The sequence below is a fragment of the Entamoeba dispar genome, genomic scaffold, assembly GCF_000209125.1.
Source record: "Entamoeba dispar SAW760 scf_1105229460151 genomic scaffold, whole genome shotgun sequence".
Lineage (NCBI taxonomy): Eukaryota > Evosea > Mastigamoebida > Endamoebidae > Entamoeba > Entamoeba dispar.
The window spans coordinates 73,643-87,871 of record NW_001854049.1 but is presented as its reverse complement, the minus strand read 5'-3'; the positions used below and the strand labels follow the sequence as shown (position 1 = coordinate 87,871).

Genomic DNA, 14,229 nt, shown 5'->3' with positions numbered 1-14,229 from the left:
TTTTCTTTCCTATTTTCATTGTCAGTAATATACTCTTTCCCTTTGTCATTTAACGGAGGAAACCCAGTCATATTGATGATCCCATTATTAATAATGTTGATGGTGATTCTCATTTGAGTATGACCTTTATATTTTTTTGAAAAAGAGATATTTATTATTTTTTAAAATGATTTCCTATTTCATATAGTTTCTCTTCTTAGTTTTATTTTTTAATTTTAGTTCTTTGCTTCTTACTTAATTTTTTTTTTTCTTTTTCATATTATCCGATACTTGTTTCTCTTTATTCCTTTCATTATTTTCAAGTTATGTTATAGAAACAAAAATTAAAAAAGTTTGATTTTGAAAAACAGGAAAAAAATAAAACGAATTAATTCTTTTGAAACAGAAACAAAACAAATCTTTTGTTTTTAAAAGAAAATTTGGTATTTTAAGCCAAACAATAATATTGTTTCCCTCTTCAAGAATCAAAAAACTCAATGTACAAATTTTGATAGTAATACTATTATATCCTTTTTTCATTTATTCTTTAAGTGCTGATTTATATAAACATTGACTATAATATTGTAACTACACTAAATGTGTCTCTCAAAATGGAGATTTTATCATTTTATTTTTGAAGACACGAAAGACAAAAGTATCAATTAATTTAGTTTTGAGAAAATAACAAATATTCTAATACTTTAAAAAGGCATTAAGAACTTTTCTGATATTATTTAGAATAATTGAATTTTTTTCATTGAAAAGAATGAATAGATAAAAAACATTAAAAAACTATTAAAAAAGTTTATTTAAATAAGAAGATGATTTTTGTTATAAATTACAAAACATTTCTAATTTTATTGCATCATAAAAATAAGATTTTCTAAAAATACAACGAAGTTCAGAAGGGTAAAAAGAAAAGAAATAAAAATAAAAAGAACTCTGAAGAATTCATATAAACGTGAATGAGTGTGGATGATTATGATTATCTATATAAAGTAGTAATGATAGGTGATTCAGGAGTTGGAAAATCAAATTTATTATTGAGATTTACTCGAGATGAATTTGATCCTGAAAAGAAATCAACTATTGGTGTTGAATTCTCTTCTAAACAAATTAGATATAATGATGAAACAGTTAGGACACAGATATGGGATACTGCTGGACAAGAGAGGTATAGAGCGATTACTAACGCTTATTATCGTGGTGCATTAGGTGCAATACGTTTGTTAAAAATTTCAAAATTTTGTTACTAAAAAGGTAAATGTTACTAAACAATCAGTTGTTTATGATGTAACTAAAAAGTCTTCATTTGAATCACTTGATCGTTGGCTGAGTGAATTACGAGATAATGCTGACAAAAAAGTTGTTGAAATGATTGTTGGAAATAAATGTGATTTAGAACAAATGAGAGAAGTAACTATAAAAGAAGGAGAAGATATGGCAAAAAAAATAGGTGCTTTTTTCTTTGAAACATCAGCCCTTGATGGTAAGAACGTCGAAACTGCATTTATGGCTATTATTCAAAAAATATGTGATGAGCAAACAAGACTAAGAGCATCAGAAACAAAACCAGTCATTAAACCAATTTCAGATAGTAAAGTGGATATTGACAAAACACCTGAAGAACAACAAACACCGAAAAAAAATGGTTGTGCTTGTTAAATTTAACTTCTTTTATTTTTTAGGTTTTTATTTATTTTATTTTTTCTTTTTTTTTTTTAATAATTTTGATAAACCTCAAACAAGAACTTTCTATTTGGTTTATATCATCCTCAAAAGTTAATGAAACAACTTGAAAAGGTTTATTTATCAATTGTTCTTAATTATTTAAAACATTACAGCGTTATTGCTAAGTTCATTTTAATTAATAAAAAGTGTTGGGATGTTTGCCAAATGATGAAAATAAACCCAATGGCTATTGATAAAATGGGTCAACACTCTTATATGTATATTCTTGAACCTGCTTCCCAACTTAAAAATGAACTAGAAATATTAAATAGAATTGATACAATTAAAATTACAGCTGACTTATTCTTAGTGTTTCTCAAACAATTAAAAGAGAAGAGTCAAGACCTTGTTATTCAAAACAGGTTTTATTCTTATAATTTTAAATTTTTAGAAGGTTTTGAAAAAAGAATTCTTAATATTCATCTTTATGTTGATGAATTACATCATTTTGAAGGAAGTTTTAAAGAGTTTGTTCATCTTCAACAGTTAACTATTGAATCAAATAATGTTTCTCTTAATCTACTTAATATCCTTCCTGACTCTCAACAATTTATGAAGTTACTTCATGTTATTGGAAGTTTTGATCAAGAATTTGTTAAACATATTCCAGAGTATAGAATACAAAGAGTTATTATTGAATCTTCTCGTTCATTTATAGAATCCCTTCCTTTTTCAAAACCACTTTCAAAAGTTTTACTTATTTCTAATGATTGGAAAGATACAGATGTAAATCATCTCACTACTCATCAAAATAAAGAAGGGTGGTTGAAATGGAATATCAATGAATCAAACCATTGTTTATTTAACCAATTATATTATCCTTCTAAATTAATCATTCATGGACAAGGGTCAATAAATTCAAACTATGATATAAATGATGATTCTGAGAATATTGTTAGTGGTATTAATTTTTCAAGTTATACTCAATTATGTTCACTTTCACTTCAAACAAACTCAGTACCAATTACATTTCCTTCATCATTAACTTATCTGGAAATGAATTCCCCTTCAGAAAATCCTTTAATTAATTGTCCAGTATTATCTTCGTTTAGCCTTGTTAATACTCAAAACCCAATCACTCTTTCATTTTCTTCTTGTCTTACTTCTATTAAATTAACTCATTCACAATGTATAATAGAAGGTCCACTTCCTCAAATCAAAGAAATTGAACTAAATAGTTCAATCCTTTATAATGACTTTGTAAAAATGACTTCACTTACAAAAATGGTTCTTATTGAATGTTCAATAATCTTTACTCAACTTCCAGACTCTTTATTAGACCTTTCTCTTATTTCATGTAAATCTCGTAAATCCATTCCAAGTACATTTCTACCTTCTCATTTATTATCTATTAAAATACATTCTTGTGACTTCCTTTTTCCAATGAACTTTCCTCAATCTCTTCAGTCATTAGATCTTTTTATAGAAAATGAAGTTACAGAGTGTGTTGATTTGATGCCCTTAAAATTAAGTTCGTTGTACGTAAGAGGTACTTTAAAAAATGTAGTTATTCCTACAACTTTACAGAAACTTTATTTGTACGGAATAAAGGAAAATCTTAATATAGACTTGAGTCATTTTTCTAACTTAAAATGTTTTGCCTATGAAAATGGTAAAGAAATAGACTCCTTCGTGTTACCAAGTCATCTTCATTTACTTAAAATTCAGCCAATTGTCCCTCGTCTCCAGATAAACCAAGTAGATTGTATTCAGTGCATTAACTTTGAAAATGAACAACCTCATTTTAAAAATTTCCACACTAATTTTTTGGGAGAAATATGCTCTATTTGAGTTATTTTTTTAAGTTTCTTAATTTTATTTTCTTAAATCTTATTAAAGATAAATTATACTAATTATTATTGGAAAAATTTTTTAAATAACAAAAATTAATGAACAGCTATAATACACCCGTTTGTTTATCTAATTTTTACTTTTTATATTTCAAATAAATAATAATGAATAAAAATTATTCCATTTCAATTACAATGATTCGTTGTAGTGTGAAATATTCTGGATATTGTTTTCCAGAAAGTGAATTTGATATTCCTTATATTCAAATAAATGTTGTTACAATATGACTTTTGTTTTATCATTTTCTTTATAAACAATAATATCATCATATCCAAACAACCAATTATCTGATTGATTACATAACTAAAACGCACGTTGTGGATATTTGATATCAAATTTCATCATTTCTTTTATTCTTCCTTTTGATTTTAATGAAAATAAAAATAATTTTGGATCATTTACATCTTCTTCATCAACTTTCACATTAGTATATCTTCCAAATTTATTTCCATCTGAATCTTCAATAATAATTATTATATGTTCTTTATTTATTATTCTTTGATCAAATATTGATGTATACATATTCCAATTATTAACAACTGAATCAAATAGTATATTTCCTATTTTTTATTTGTTTCATTTCTTCTTGTTTCTTTTTTCTTATAGTTTTTATTATTTCTTCTTCTACTTTCTTTGTTTTTTTCTCCTTCTCTCTTTTTCTTTTTCATCCTCTCTAAATAATCACTGTAATATGTGTTCAATTCTTTTTTCTTTTTGTTAAATTCTTGGGTGATTTTGTTGCTTTCTTCTGGTGTTCTGAATAGTTTATTTTTCATGTTCATTTATTCAATTGAAATGATTGTATTGATTATTTCATTCCGTGTTTTACTTAGTATTTCAGAATCTGAATTACATTCTTCTATTATTTTCTTCATTTGATTCTTTATTATTCTAGTGTTTTAATTGTTTCTTGACTTTTTTCTATTACTTTATTTCTTCTTCTTTCTGTTTCATCATTTCTGTTAAATATTCATTCTCCTCTTTTAATAGCTTCTGAATATGTTTCATTTGGTTTTATTTCAAATATTTCATTTTTAATACATCCTAAATAATAATTATAATATTTATTAATATCATTAATTGATTGTTGAATATTTTGAATTGTTTCTATTTCTTCTTTAAAGAAATGAGTGTTCTTATTTATTAACTCTTCCATTTTAATTTAATGAATATAAGATCAAAATAAAATGACTAAATAAACAAACATATTATCTAGTAATAAAAAAGAATTAAAAATGAGTTGTAATTTTGTTATTGCTCTTTCTTTATGATGTTATTAGATTCCATTTCAGTTTTTATGAGATCTATATGTTCTTTATTTACTTCAACCTTACAAAAAATTTCCCAAATTTTATTCAGAACACATTCTATTTCATTGATTTTAGAGTTAAATTCAAAAATTGGGAGTGAGTCATATTTTTCTTTAACATCAGAATGTTCAATAGTATTTCTCATATTATCATATATTTTTTTTAATTTTAGTTTCACACGAATTTCATTTCTTTTAATATAAATAGTTTCTTCTTTAGAAGATAATTCTTCTTCTTTTATGCTAAGAAGATTTATATCAAAAACAGTTTTTTTAGCTTTTTCTTGTGATTGATTCCATTCTATTTTTAATTGTCCATCTTTATACAAATGACAATATAATTGAATTGTTGCTGGTAATTTAATTTCAGAAGGAAGTTCTAAGACTAAATTATTTACTTTTTTAGATTCATTAGCTACCACAAACTCTCCGAAGTATAAAGGAATTGTAATTTTACTTTCATTTACATTTACTGTTAAATCTTTTTGATGTGGTAATTCATTTCCTTTTTCTACTAAAAATATTATTTTTCCAAATCTTCCTTCAATTCCAATAGAAAATGGTGCAGTTATTAATTTTTTTTTCATATGTTTTAATTGAGTCATAACAAGTCCATATGCAATTGCATGTTTATTATCAAATGAGCTATTTAATTCTAATTGAGAATCTTGAAACATAAAATTTATCATATTTTTGAAAGACTGTATATGAGAATATCCTCCAATACATAAAACATTATTTATTTTAGATTTTTCTATTTTGCATGACTCACATAATCCTTCTATCATTTCTTGAATTTTCTCAATATCACTTTCAATCATTTTATTAAATTCTTCTTCTGAAATTTCAAAAGTAGTTAATGACGAGTTATTATCTTTTGCGTTTTTATAAGTAATACCCTTTAAAGAAATTATTAACTTACCTTTACCAAAAATGTATTGGTAAAGATTATTTTTAAGTTTTAGCCTTATTGATTTTTTTTCAAACATTTCTTTATACTCTTGTAATTGAGGATCATTTTTAACTCTTTCTATAATTTTATCCTCAATAGTTTTTCCACTAACCGTTTCATTTCTTTTGAAACCTATAATTTTTTCTTCTGTTTTTGTTACTTGAATTAGACAGACATTCACCTTTTGTTTAGCATAATCAATGACCATTATTATTTTATCACTGTCATCATTTTCATCAAGAGGATTTGATAGTGCTGCTGCTTGCATTTCATCTTTTATAAAAACATTTTGAACTTCTTTTTCTTCTTTGAAATATTCAATAACTTTTGTCATTTGCTCTTCGTATATTTCATTTGCTTCATGTGGAATAGAAACTAAAAATATTGATTGACTGTCAATAGGTATGTTAGACTGTTCAAGTAGACAGTATACTTCTTTAAGACAATGTCCTATCACTTCTGTTAATCCAATAAATTGATTAGTTATTCTATCTTTTTTAATAAAAAAATTAAATTGTTTGTTGTCTGTGTCAACTTTTACATCAGAGATTTTACGTTCCTCAACACTATCTTTAATTTGTTCTAACGTTTTTCCCATCACCTCTTTTGGAGTGATAATATTCCTCAATGAAAAACTCTCGTTTGTCAAAACTAAACCTTGTCTCCATTTGAAGTTCATTAAACACTCAGCCTTATTCGTAAAATTAACAGTGTCAATTGACTTTGTTAATGGATTATAATAACAAGCCTTGACGGTATACCACCCTATATCAATACCGACAATCAAAGTCATTTATTTGATTTACATTTTTTTAAGTTCTTTTATTAAAAAGAATAAAATTTATTGAAAAAATATTGAATTAAAAAAAAGTTATAGTTTAATTATAACAACTTATTTCAATTATAGTATGGTATAGTTTATATGATTCTTTTATTATTTTTTACAATTTTATAAATAGATTTCTTATTTTTCTATTTAGAAGGTTGTTATTCATTTTTTGTTTGACCATCAACTTGTAGTTATCAAAGGGTTTATTAATAATATCTCTTTAAATAAAGTGAAAGAGATAATAAGATTTATTGTATCAATCATTATATTCAATGCATATCTTGTTCATTATTTGATTTGATATTCTGTGATCAATTAAAAAGTCAAATCAGAATAAATATATTACTCTAACTAATGAACTTCAATCTCATTATTTAGTATTTCAACATAAACATCATTTTGTTATGAAATAAGTCATAATTCATTTGAACATATTGAAATTTAGTAGATAATTTAATTAGTATTTTTATCAAAACATTTGTTACAAGTTATTTCAATTAGAATGAAATAAAATGAAATTAATAAATTATTAATCATACTTAAAACATCATAAAAATAAAACACTAAAATATTTGGTATTATTACAATATATAACCAGAAAGATATATGAACATTTTTAGAATTTCACTTATATTTAAATTAATTGGTATGCCAAATAACCAATAAATATCTTGTTTTCATTATTTAAAACAATACAAACTAAAAAATGATTTGGTTTATATTCATGAATATGGTTTATTTAATAAATAATTTTTAAAACTTACTATCAAACATCACTAACTTAAAAGAATAAAAGAGTAAAAAAGAAAAAACTAAAGAAATTCATATTTTATTACAATTGAATATAATAATAAAATCCAATTAAAATATAATAAAAGAAAAATTAACACTGATTTGATTCTACTTAGACTATATTCTACTACTGCAATTTCTTTTATTTTACAAAACAAAGAGAAGACACTAAAAAGTAATGAAATTCTGTTAAACAATTAGTGTTCTTCTTCTACAGAAGGTCCTTCTTGTGGTTGAGTTGGTAGTTGAGTTTGTTGTACCCTTCCTCTTCCAAGAAAAGTACCCCGTGCAGCAGATTTTTCTGTAGTTCTAAACAAAACAGAACGTCTTGGTTGATTAGTTGGAGGTGATGATTTTTGATTTGAAAGTACTTCTATTTCTTCTTCAGTAACACCAAGGGAAATTAACTTTTGATGAAATTCATAAATAATTTTGTCTTGTTCAACTGCTTTTGATATTAAGGCATCAACCCTCCTTTGTAATGACTGCACTTTTTGAGTATCATTCATACTATCATTTATCGGTGGTAAAATAAGTGCTTGAAGAGAAGTATCATGAACATAATACTGAGAGGCACAACGAGTAGTAATTCGTGCTCCAGCAAATGCATTAATTTTTGCTTTTTGTTGTTGCTCAGGTGATTTAGTACTAGGTGAAGATGCCTGTTGTTCCGAATGAGGAATAAGTGGAATTTGTTGGACTTCATCAGGTATCTCTACGTTACGAATTGGAGAAGGAGGTGAGTTTCTTGTTCCAATATTAATTGTAGAACCACTAGACTGATTTGTTGTGTGACTATATTGCCTACTAAGAAATCCATTAGGAGAAGATGTACTAATTTGACTTGAACGAGGTCCAGTAGTTGTTGGTTGATTAAGGTGTTGAAGAAAAGCATTTCTTGATTTAGAGGGTAAAAAGGTAGTGTTGGGGATTGACTGGTCTTGTTGTGGACTTGTTGATTGATATTTTTGATATTGACTAACATAAACAGATTGCATAACTGGTTGTAATGGTTTGGAATTGACTGGGTTTTCAGAAGTATTACTATCAAATGAAGGACTAATATTTTCAATTTTAGAGACTAATGATTGATTTCTTTTATTCACAGCATCTGAAATCATTTCAGAAGAAATAGATGAGATAGGAATTATTGCAGGATAAGTTGGTGGTATTATTCCAAGTTTATGATTTTCTTTTTCTATTTCATAGAAAATATCAGTAAAATGAGTAATCATTGAATCTATTATAGTACGAAGTTTTGGTGTATCAGTCATTTCTCTAGTCATATCATTGTCTGGACTTCTAAATAATGATGGACTAAAACAGACACAAAGATTAGAACTTGTCATTTGATTAACAGAAGTGTTTTGAATAACTTTAGAAAGAAAACGCATAATCAACCATAGAGTGTTCTTATTAATATCAGGAAATGTTTGTATTTGTTTTTTAATATCTTTGTTAAGGTCAGATGATGTTGATAATTCTAAAAATGTATTGTACATACTTTTAGGAATTAAAGAATCAGGAAGTTCACGTAAATATAATTTTATTAAACCGGCAGCTACATGTACATCTCCAATAATTTGCATTGTAACATCTTGTCCACCATCAAATATTTCTTTTAAACGTTTTGTTTCATCAATAGAAGAAGATAATCTGAAAATCCCTTCTGCTCTTAATCCATCATTTTTCTCTAAATATTCTAAACATCGATAAATAGGAAGTGGAAATCTCCAACCACTTTTCTTTACTCCAACACTCAATGGAACTCCAAACACCTCATTACATCTCATTTTTAAAGGGATGATATTAAGCCAAGAAGAATATTCAATATAATTTGGACAAATAAATTGATATAACTTATCATAAGCAATTTCAAAAGCAAGTTCTTCTTGTTCTTTAGGAAATTTTTTAAGCCATGTAAGTTTCTTATGAAATATTGCAACACTCATTGTAATACTTATCTTCTCTTTTAAACGATCTCCTTGGTGATATATTTTAAGACAATCATTTTTACATTCCATTTGGACTTTTGTAAATTTCTTAAATGTACCTCCTCGAATCTCTATTGCACCAATATGTTCTGACATAACAATTAGATTTTTAAGTTTGTTTACTAATTAAACAGTCAAATTGGAGTTGGTTCTTTTCTTGAACCTCCTTTTTCTTTTTTTAACCTTAAGTTCTTTAAATAAAAGAGGTTTTTAGTTTATGTGGTGACATTACTTCAATTATTGTCAATTCAGATAAATAATAAAAAATATAACTTTTTTTAATATTTTATTAATATATCTATATTTTATTTCTTTATTTTATTTTATAGTTCTTTCATATTTATGTTATATAAAACGTTATATTATAGAATAAAAAAATTTAAAGAAATAGTAATATTATAATAAAATTATAGAATCTGGAAAAATAAGAAAACTAAGAACCCTTGAGACACATAGACGATGAAGGAATACTACATCACTGCCAGATGCACTGATAAAGCTCATAACCCAAATGAAATCTTTAGATCAAGAGTTTTTGCACCAAACTATGTTGTAGCTAAATCCAAATTCTGGATGATGTTAAAGAAACAACACAAAGTCAAGAAGATTAATGCAGAACTTCTTCAATGCCAACCAATTTTTGAAAAGAACCCAACTGTCGTTAAGAATTATCAAATCTTCTTGAGATATGTTTCTGCTGGTGGAATTCATAACATTACTAAACAATATAGAGATGTTACTAGAGTTGGTGCTGTTAGACAAATGTATAATGACCTTGCATCACAATACAGAACAAGACAAGATAAAATTCAATTAATTAGTATTACTACTGTTGGAGATAAAGCCGTCAAGAATCCAGTCCTTCACCAATTTGTTGGACATCATGTTAAATTCCCAATGGTACATTGCAAACCAGTTATTGCATCAAAGAGATTCAATCTTCCAATTAAAGCTGGTAAATTGACTACAAAGCTTTGCTAAAGTAATCGTCTATTGATTTGTCGAATAACACTTTTTGTTTCTTGAAAGAATTGTTTTGAAAAAGATAAAAAAGAAAAGAACTCTTTTTATTATATAATTGATTATATGGTTCGTTTTGCACGTCCATTTTGGATTGAGCATGAAGGTTGTCCAATCTTTAGTGTTGATACATCTCCTGATGGAAAAAAATTTGTTACTGGAGGAGGTGATGGAAAGGTTCGAGTATGGAATATTGAAGCTCTTTCAGACGAAACCATTCAACCAAAATTATATGGTGTAATTCATGTATCAACATTACCAGTCAATATTTGTCGTTTTTCCCCTGACGGAACAATTTTAGCAGTTGGAAATGATGATAAAATTGTGTCTTTATGGAAAAGTGAAGGAATGAAAGATGAGTTTGAAAGAGATAAAGAAGGAAATGTCTACTGCGAAGAATATTTAAATATTGGAAATTTAAGAGGTCACGTACAAGAGATTACAGACATTAGTTGGTCTCCTGATGGAAAATTTCTTGCGTCTTCATCTGCTGATAATACCGTAACTATATGGGATATTACAAAAATGGAACTTAAAGATGTGTTTAGAGGTCATAATTCAAGTGTTTTTGGAGTGGCTTGGGATCCAATTAATGAATATATTGTATCAATGGATTTTCAGAAAGTTGTTATTTGGGATATTAAGACATTAGAAGAAATAGCTAGAATAGAAGACGTTTATAAAACAGCAAATCATGGAAATTTTAGTAGTAGAATTAGTTGGAGTCCTGATGGTATGGATATTGTTGTAGGAAGTGCAGTAAGTAAAAAACGACATGTTGCATTATTAATTAAAAGAGACAAATGGGCAGTACAATTATTAACAGCACATCTAAACGAAGTAATATGTAGTAGATTTTCTCCAGAAATTTATACATATACAAAAGAAGGAGGGAAGAAAAAAAGTGCATTTTGTATATTTGCTACAGGTGGAATGGGAGGTGATTGTTGTATTTGGGAAAATAAGAAAGACATAGATTCTATTTGTTTAGTTACTGATGTTTTTGATAATTCTATTCAAGACATTGCATGGGCAAATCATGGAAAGATGATATTACTTGTTGGACTAGAAGGGTTTCTCGCATGTATTGAATATTCTAATGAGGAACTTAAAGGAGAAGTACTTAAAGGAAAAGCTAAAAGTAAATTACTTAGTTCAATTCATCAACGGGAAATAGAAATTGCAGAATTAGAACGAGATAAAAGAAAAGAAATGAAAACAAAATTAAGTGAAGAAGAAAGTGAAGAACTGTTAAATCCAGAAGATGAAAAACAAAAAATAGAAGAAGAAAATGAAGAACGAAAAAGAAAAATTACTGATGATGGATTAACTGAAGAAGAAAGAAAACAATTAGAAGTGTTTGATAAAATGAAAATAGCAAAAGAATTAAAAAAAAATAATAATAAAAAAGTTGATATAAAACGTCCTGAAATAAAAAAGAATGAACCAATTAAATCAAATGGAATTACAACAAATTCTCTAATAAAAAAACAAGAAATAAAAGATGAAAGTAGAGAACAACAATTACAAAGAGAACGTGCTGAACGATTAGAGAAAATAGATAAAATGGAGTTTAATAAAAATATTAAGAAATTAGAAAAAATTGATCAATTAGAAGAAAAAATCAAATGGTTAAATGAAAGAATAGAAAAAATTGATTGGGAAAAAATAAGTCAAAAAGTACATCAATTAGAATTAAGTAAAAATGAAGAAAAACAATTTTTATTACAACAACCAGTTGTTAAACCATTGAGTTGTAATTCAAGAGATCAAAATGGAAGTGGAGTTATTATTAAAGGAATACCAACGACCTATGGAAAAAAGATGTTTACATGTTTAAAATGTATTAAAATAATAGGAGATATTATGTATTGGGAAGCAGCGTTACCATATGAATTGGTAGTACTTAATTGTTATAACAATAAAGTTATTACAGTTTCAAAAGAAAATATAATTATTCTTCTTGACTCATTTAGTGGAAGTATTTGTAATGTTCCATTAATGAATAATGGAATTATTTATAATGCTTTTTATAGTGAAGGATATTTAATTGTATTAGAGTGTAATGGAATAATAAAAATATATAATAATCAATTTGAATTAACTAAAGTTGTAAATATTGAAATGTTATTAACTCAATTATCAAATAAAAAACCAACAAATATTCAATTCATAAACCATAAAAATATCATTGTTTCATTTGATAATGAAATGGATATTCTTGTACATCAAGGATCATATAAAATAATACGTTGTCTTATTCAAGAAGATGAAAAAAGAAGAAATATTTCAATTTACGAAAAAAGGAAGGTTGAACTTGAAATCATTGTAATGCAATTATTCAATGAATGGGATGAAAAAGTATTTAAACAAACAATAAATAAATATATTGACGCTTTAAAACAAACTAAAGATTTCGGTAGAGCTAAGGTGATTATTAAAACATTAAACCAACTTAAAATAAAATGGCCCTCGAATGAGAGTTGTATAAATTTAAATCAACAAGAACTTATTGAATGGTTAACAATTAATGGAATAAAATAAAAAATAAATAATTATTAAAAGATTTAATTAATAAATATTTTGAGATATTTTATTTTTAGAATTATCTATTAAAAAAAAATCTTAAAAAATTGAGAATAAAAAATGTAGTTCTATTTATTGTTTTCATGAAAACAAAAGTTTGTGGATGTCACTTTTTTAGTTTAAAAGATTTACTTGTTAATACTTATCTCGAAGAAAGCACGTTTGTATATTAAAATAAATAAAATTGTTATTATTACTTTTTTTAATTTAATTATATTAATACATGTTGATAGCTAAACCATTCCAAACTAAACTAAATGAAATTCCGTCAACATATTTAAAAGATGGTATCCCTTTATTCTTATGGGAAATTGGACGAGCCTTATTAGATCGTTTGTTAGTTCATTTATACAAATTATTAAAAAACATTTAATCCATCAACTCAATAGATCCATGCGAGGGTATATTCAGAATAACAGGAGATATAAAAGAGGTACAAAAGATGAAAAATGATATTCATAAGAAAATAGATATTACTCAAAACAAAAAATTTGAGTCAGACATGTACTGTTTTTCCTCTATAATAACATCATTTTTAAAAGACCTTCCATCTCCAATTTTTACGTATTCAGATAAAAATATGTTTTCATCAGTTATTTCCCAGTTTAAAGAAATTAATGATTTACCTAAAACTGTTACTGCACTAACATTAGCAATTCGAAGAATTGATCCAATTAAACGAAGATTTTTAATATTTATGCTCAATCTATATTATTCTATTGCTCAACAACAAGAAATCAATAAAATGACTATCAGTTTGTTATTTTCCTTTTTTAAGGTTTTATAATTATCAAGTAATTCTTTAGACTATCTTGGTATATGTGTTGCTCCATCTTTTTTTTCACAAGAAATTACTTATATGACTACTACTGAAAAAAATGTTGATTCTCAAATAAAAATTATGACTTTACTAATTGGATTATATCCACTAATTTGTTCTGTTTGTATATTGTATTTCAATTATTGAATTAAATTAATAACTCTTAATTTATATAGGGATTTGAAGAGTCAAAGAATGTTCTTGAACAAAGATATAACCTTACTCCTCAACAACTCTCTGACTATATGAAAAATCCATCTTCTTATTCAATTGATGGAATTGAATTCAATACTTCAAAACAATCATCTAACCCCTCTGTTTCTTTAAGACGAACCAAAAGCATGGCTTGAACTTTAGTTCTCTGAA

General features: G+C 25.9%; 7 protein-coding genes across 7 annotated transcripts, besides 20 other annotated features; 5 read left to right on the top strand and 2 right to left on the bottom strand.

The window, feature by feature from the left end:
- Positions 1 to 125: 125 nt before the first annotated feature.
- Positions 126 to 168: a sequence feature (AT_rich).
- A 19-nt stretch (positions 169 to 187) lies between these two features.
- Positions 188 to 299: a microsatellite.
- Positions 300 to 753: 454 nt separating this feature from the next.
- Positions 754 to 796: a sequence feature (AT_rich).
- A 148-nt stretch (positions 797 to 944) lies between these two features.
- EDI_252970 (rab11, putative) lies at positions 945 to 1,644 on the top strand (the record flags this gene model as incomplete). The annotated part of the gene is made up of 2 exons (XM_001736892.1): positions 945 to 1,203; positions 1,262 to 1,644. The coding sequence occupies 2 exons, from the start codon at positions 945 to 947 to the stop codon at positions 1,642 to 1,644; spliced, it is 642 nt and encodes a 213-aa protein (XP_001736944.1).
- A 7-nt stretch (positions 1,645 to 1,651) lies between these two features.
- Positions 1,652 to 1,702: a microsatellite.
- Positions 1,703 to 1,764: 62 nt separating this feature from the next.
- Positions 1,765 to 3,501, top strand: EDI_252960 (uncharacterized protein; the record flags this gene model as incomplete). Its single annotated transcript, XM_001736891.1, has 1 exon — positions 1,765 to 3,501. The coding sequence occupies one exon, from the start codon at positions 1,765 to 1,767 to the stop codon at positions 3,499 to 3,501; it is 1,737 nt and encodes a 578-aa protein (XP_001736943.1).
- Position 3,502: 1 nt separating this feature from the next.
- Positions 3,503 to 3,601: a sequence feature (AT_rich).
- A 33-nt stretch (positions 3,602 to 3,634) lies between these two features.
- Positions 3,635 to 4,769: a repeat region.
- Positions 4,770 to 4,812: 43 nt separating this feature from the next.
- EDI_252950 (chaperone protein DNAK, putative) lies at positions 4,813 to 6,615 on the bottom strand (the record flags this gene model as incomplete). The annotated part of the gene is made up of 1 exon (XM_001736890.1): positions 4,813 to 6,615. The coding sequence occupies one exon, from the start codon at positions 6,613 to 6,615 to the stop codon at positions 4,813 to 4,815; it is 1,803 nt and encodes a 600-aa protein (XP_001736942.1).
- Positions 5,015 to 5,042: a sequence feature (AT_rich).
- Positions 6,316 to 6,338: a sequence feature (AT_rich).
- Positions 6,614 to 6,710: a sequence feature (AT_rich).
- A 41-nt stretch (positions 6,711 to 6,751) lies between these two features.
- Positions 6,752 to 6,780: a sequence feature (AT_rich).
- A 376-nt stretch (positions 6,781 to 7,156) lies between these two features.
- Positions 7,157 to 7,185: a sequence feature (AT_rich).
- Positions 7,186 to 7,385: 200 nt separating this feature from the next.
- Positions 7,386 to 7,410: a sequence feature (AT_rich).
- A 65-nt stretch (positions 7,411 to 7,475) lies between these two features.
- Positions 7,476 to 7,538: a sequence feature (AT_rich).
- A 102-nt stretch (positions 7,539 to 7,640) lies between these two features.
- Positions 7,641 to 9,533, bottom strand: EDI_252940 (Rho GTPase-activating protein, putative; the record flags this gene model as incomplete). Its single annotated transcript, XM_001736889.1, has 1 exon — positions 7,641 to 9,533. One exon carries the CDS (start codon positions 9,531 to 9,533, stop codon positions 7,641 to 7,643), a length of 1,893 nt encoding a protein of 630 aa, XP_001736941.1.
- A 175-nt stretch (positions 9,534 to 9,708) lies between these two features.
- Positions 9,709 to 9,786: a microsatellite.
- An 8-nt stretch (positions 9,787 to 9,794) lies between these two features.
- Positions 9,795 to 9,849: a sequence feature (AT_rich).
- Positions 9,850 to 9,896: 47 nt separating this feature from the next.
- Positions 9,897 to 10,418, top strand: EDI_252930 (60S ribosomal protein L18A, putative; the record flags this gene model as incomplete). Its single annotated transcript, XM_001736888.1, has 1 exon — positions 9,897 to 10,418. The coding sequence occupies one exon, from the start codon at positions 9,897 to 9,899 to the stop codon at positions 10,416 to 10,418; it is 522 nt and encodes a 173-aa protein (XP_001736940.1).
- A 105-nt stretch (positions 10,419 to 10,523) lies between these two features.
- Positions 10,524 to 13,001, top strand: EDI_252920 (uncharacterized protein; the record flags this gene model as incomplete). The annotated part of the gene is made up of 1 exon (XM_001736887.1): positions 10,524 to 13,001. The coding sequence occupies one exon, from the start codon at positions 10,524 to 10,526 to the stop codon at positions 12,999 to 13,001; it is 2,478 nt and encodes an 825-aa protein (XP_001736939.1).
- Positions 11,658 to 11,768: a microsatellite.
- Positions 11,821 to 11,960: a microsatellite.
- Positions 12,527 to 12,548: a sequence feature (AT_rich).
- Positions 12,992 to 13,092: a sequence feature (AT_rich).
- A 116-nt stretch (positions 13,093 to 13,208) lies between these two features.
- Positions 13,209 to 13,265: a sequence feature (AT_rich).
- A 280-nt stretch (positions 13,266 to 13,545) lies between these two features.
- On the top strand, positions 13,546 to 14,213 carry EDI_252910 (uncharacterized protein; the record flags this gene model as incomplete). The annotated part of the gene is made up of 3 exons (XM_001736886.1): positions 13,546 to 13,798; positions 13,850 to 13,983; positions 14,040 to 14,213. 3 exons carry the CDS (start codon positions 13,546 to 13,548, stop codon positions 14,211 to 14,213), a joined length of 561 nt encoding a protein of 186 aa, XP_001736938.1.
- Positions 14,214 to 14,229: the final 16 nt, after the last annotated feature.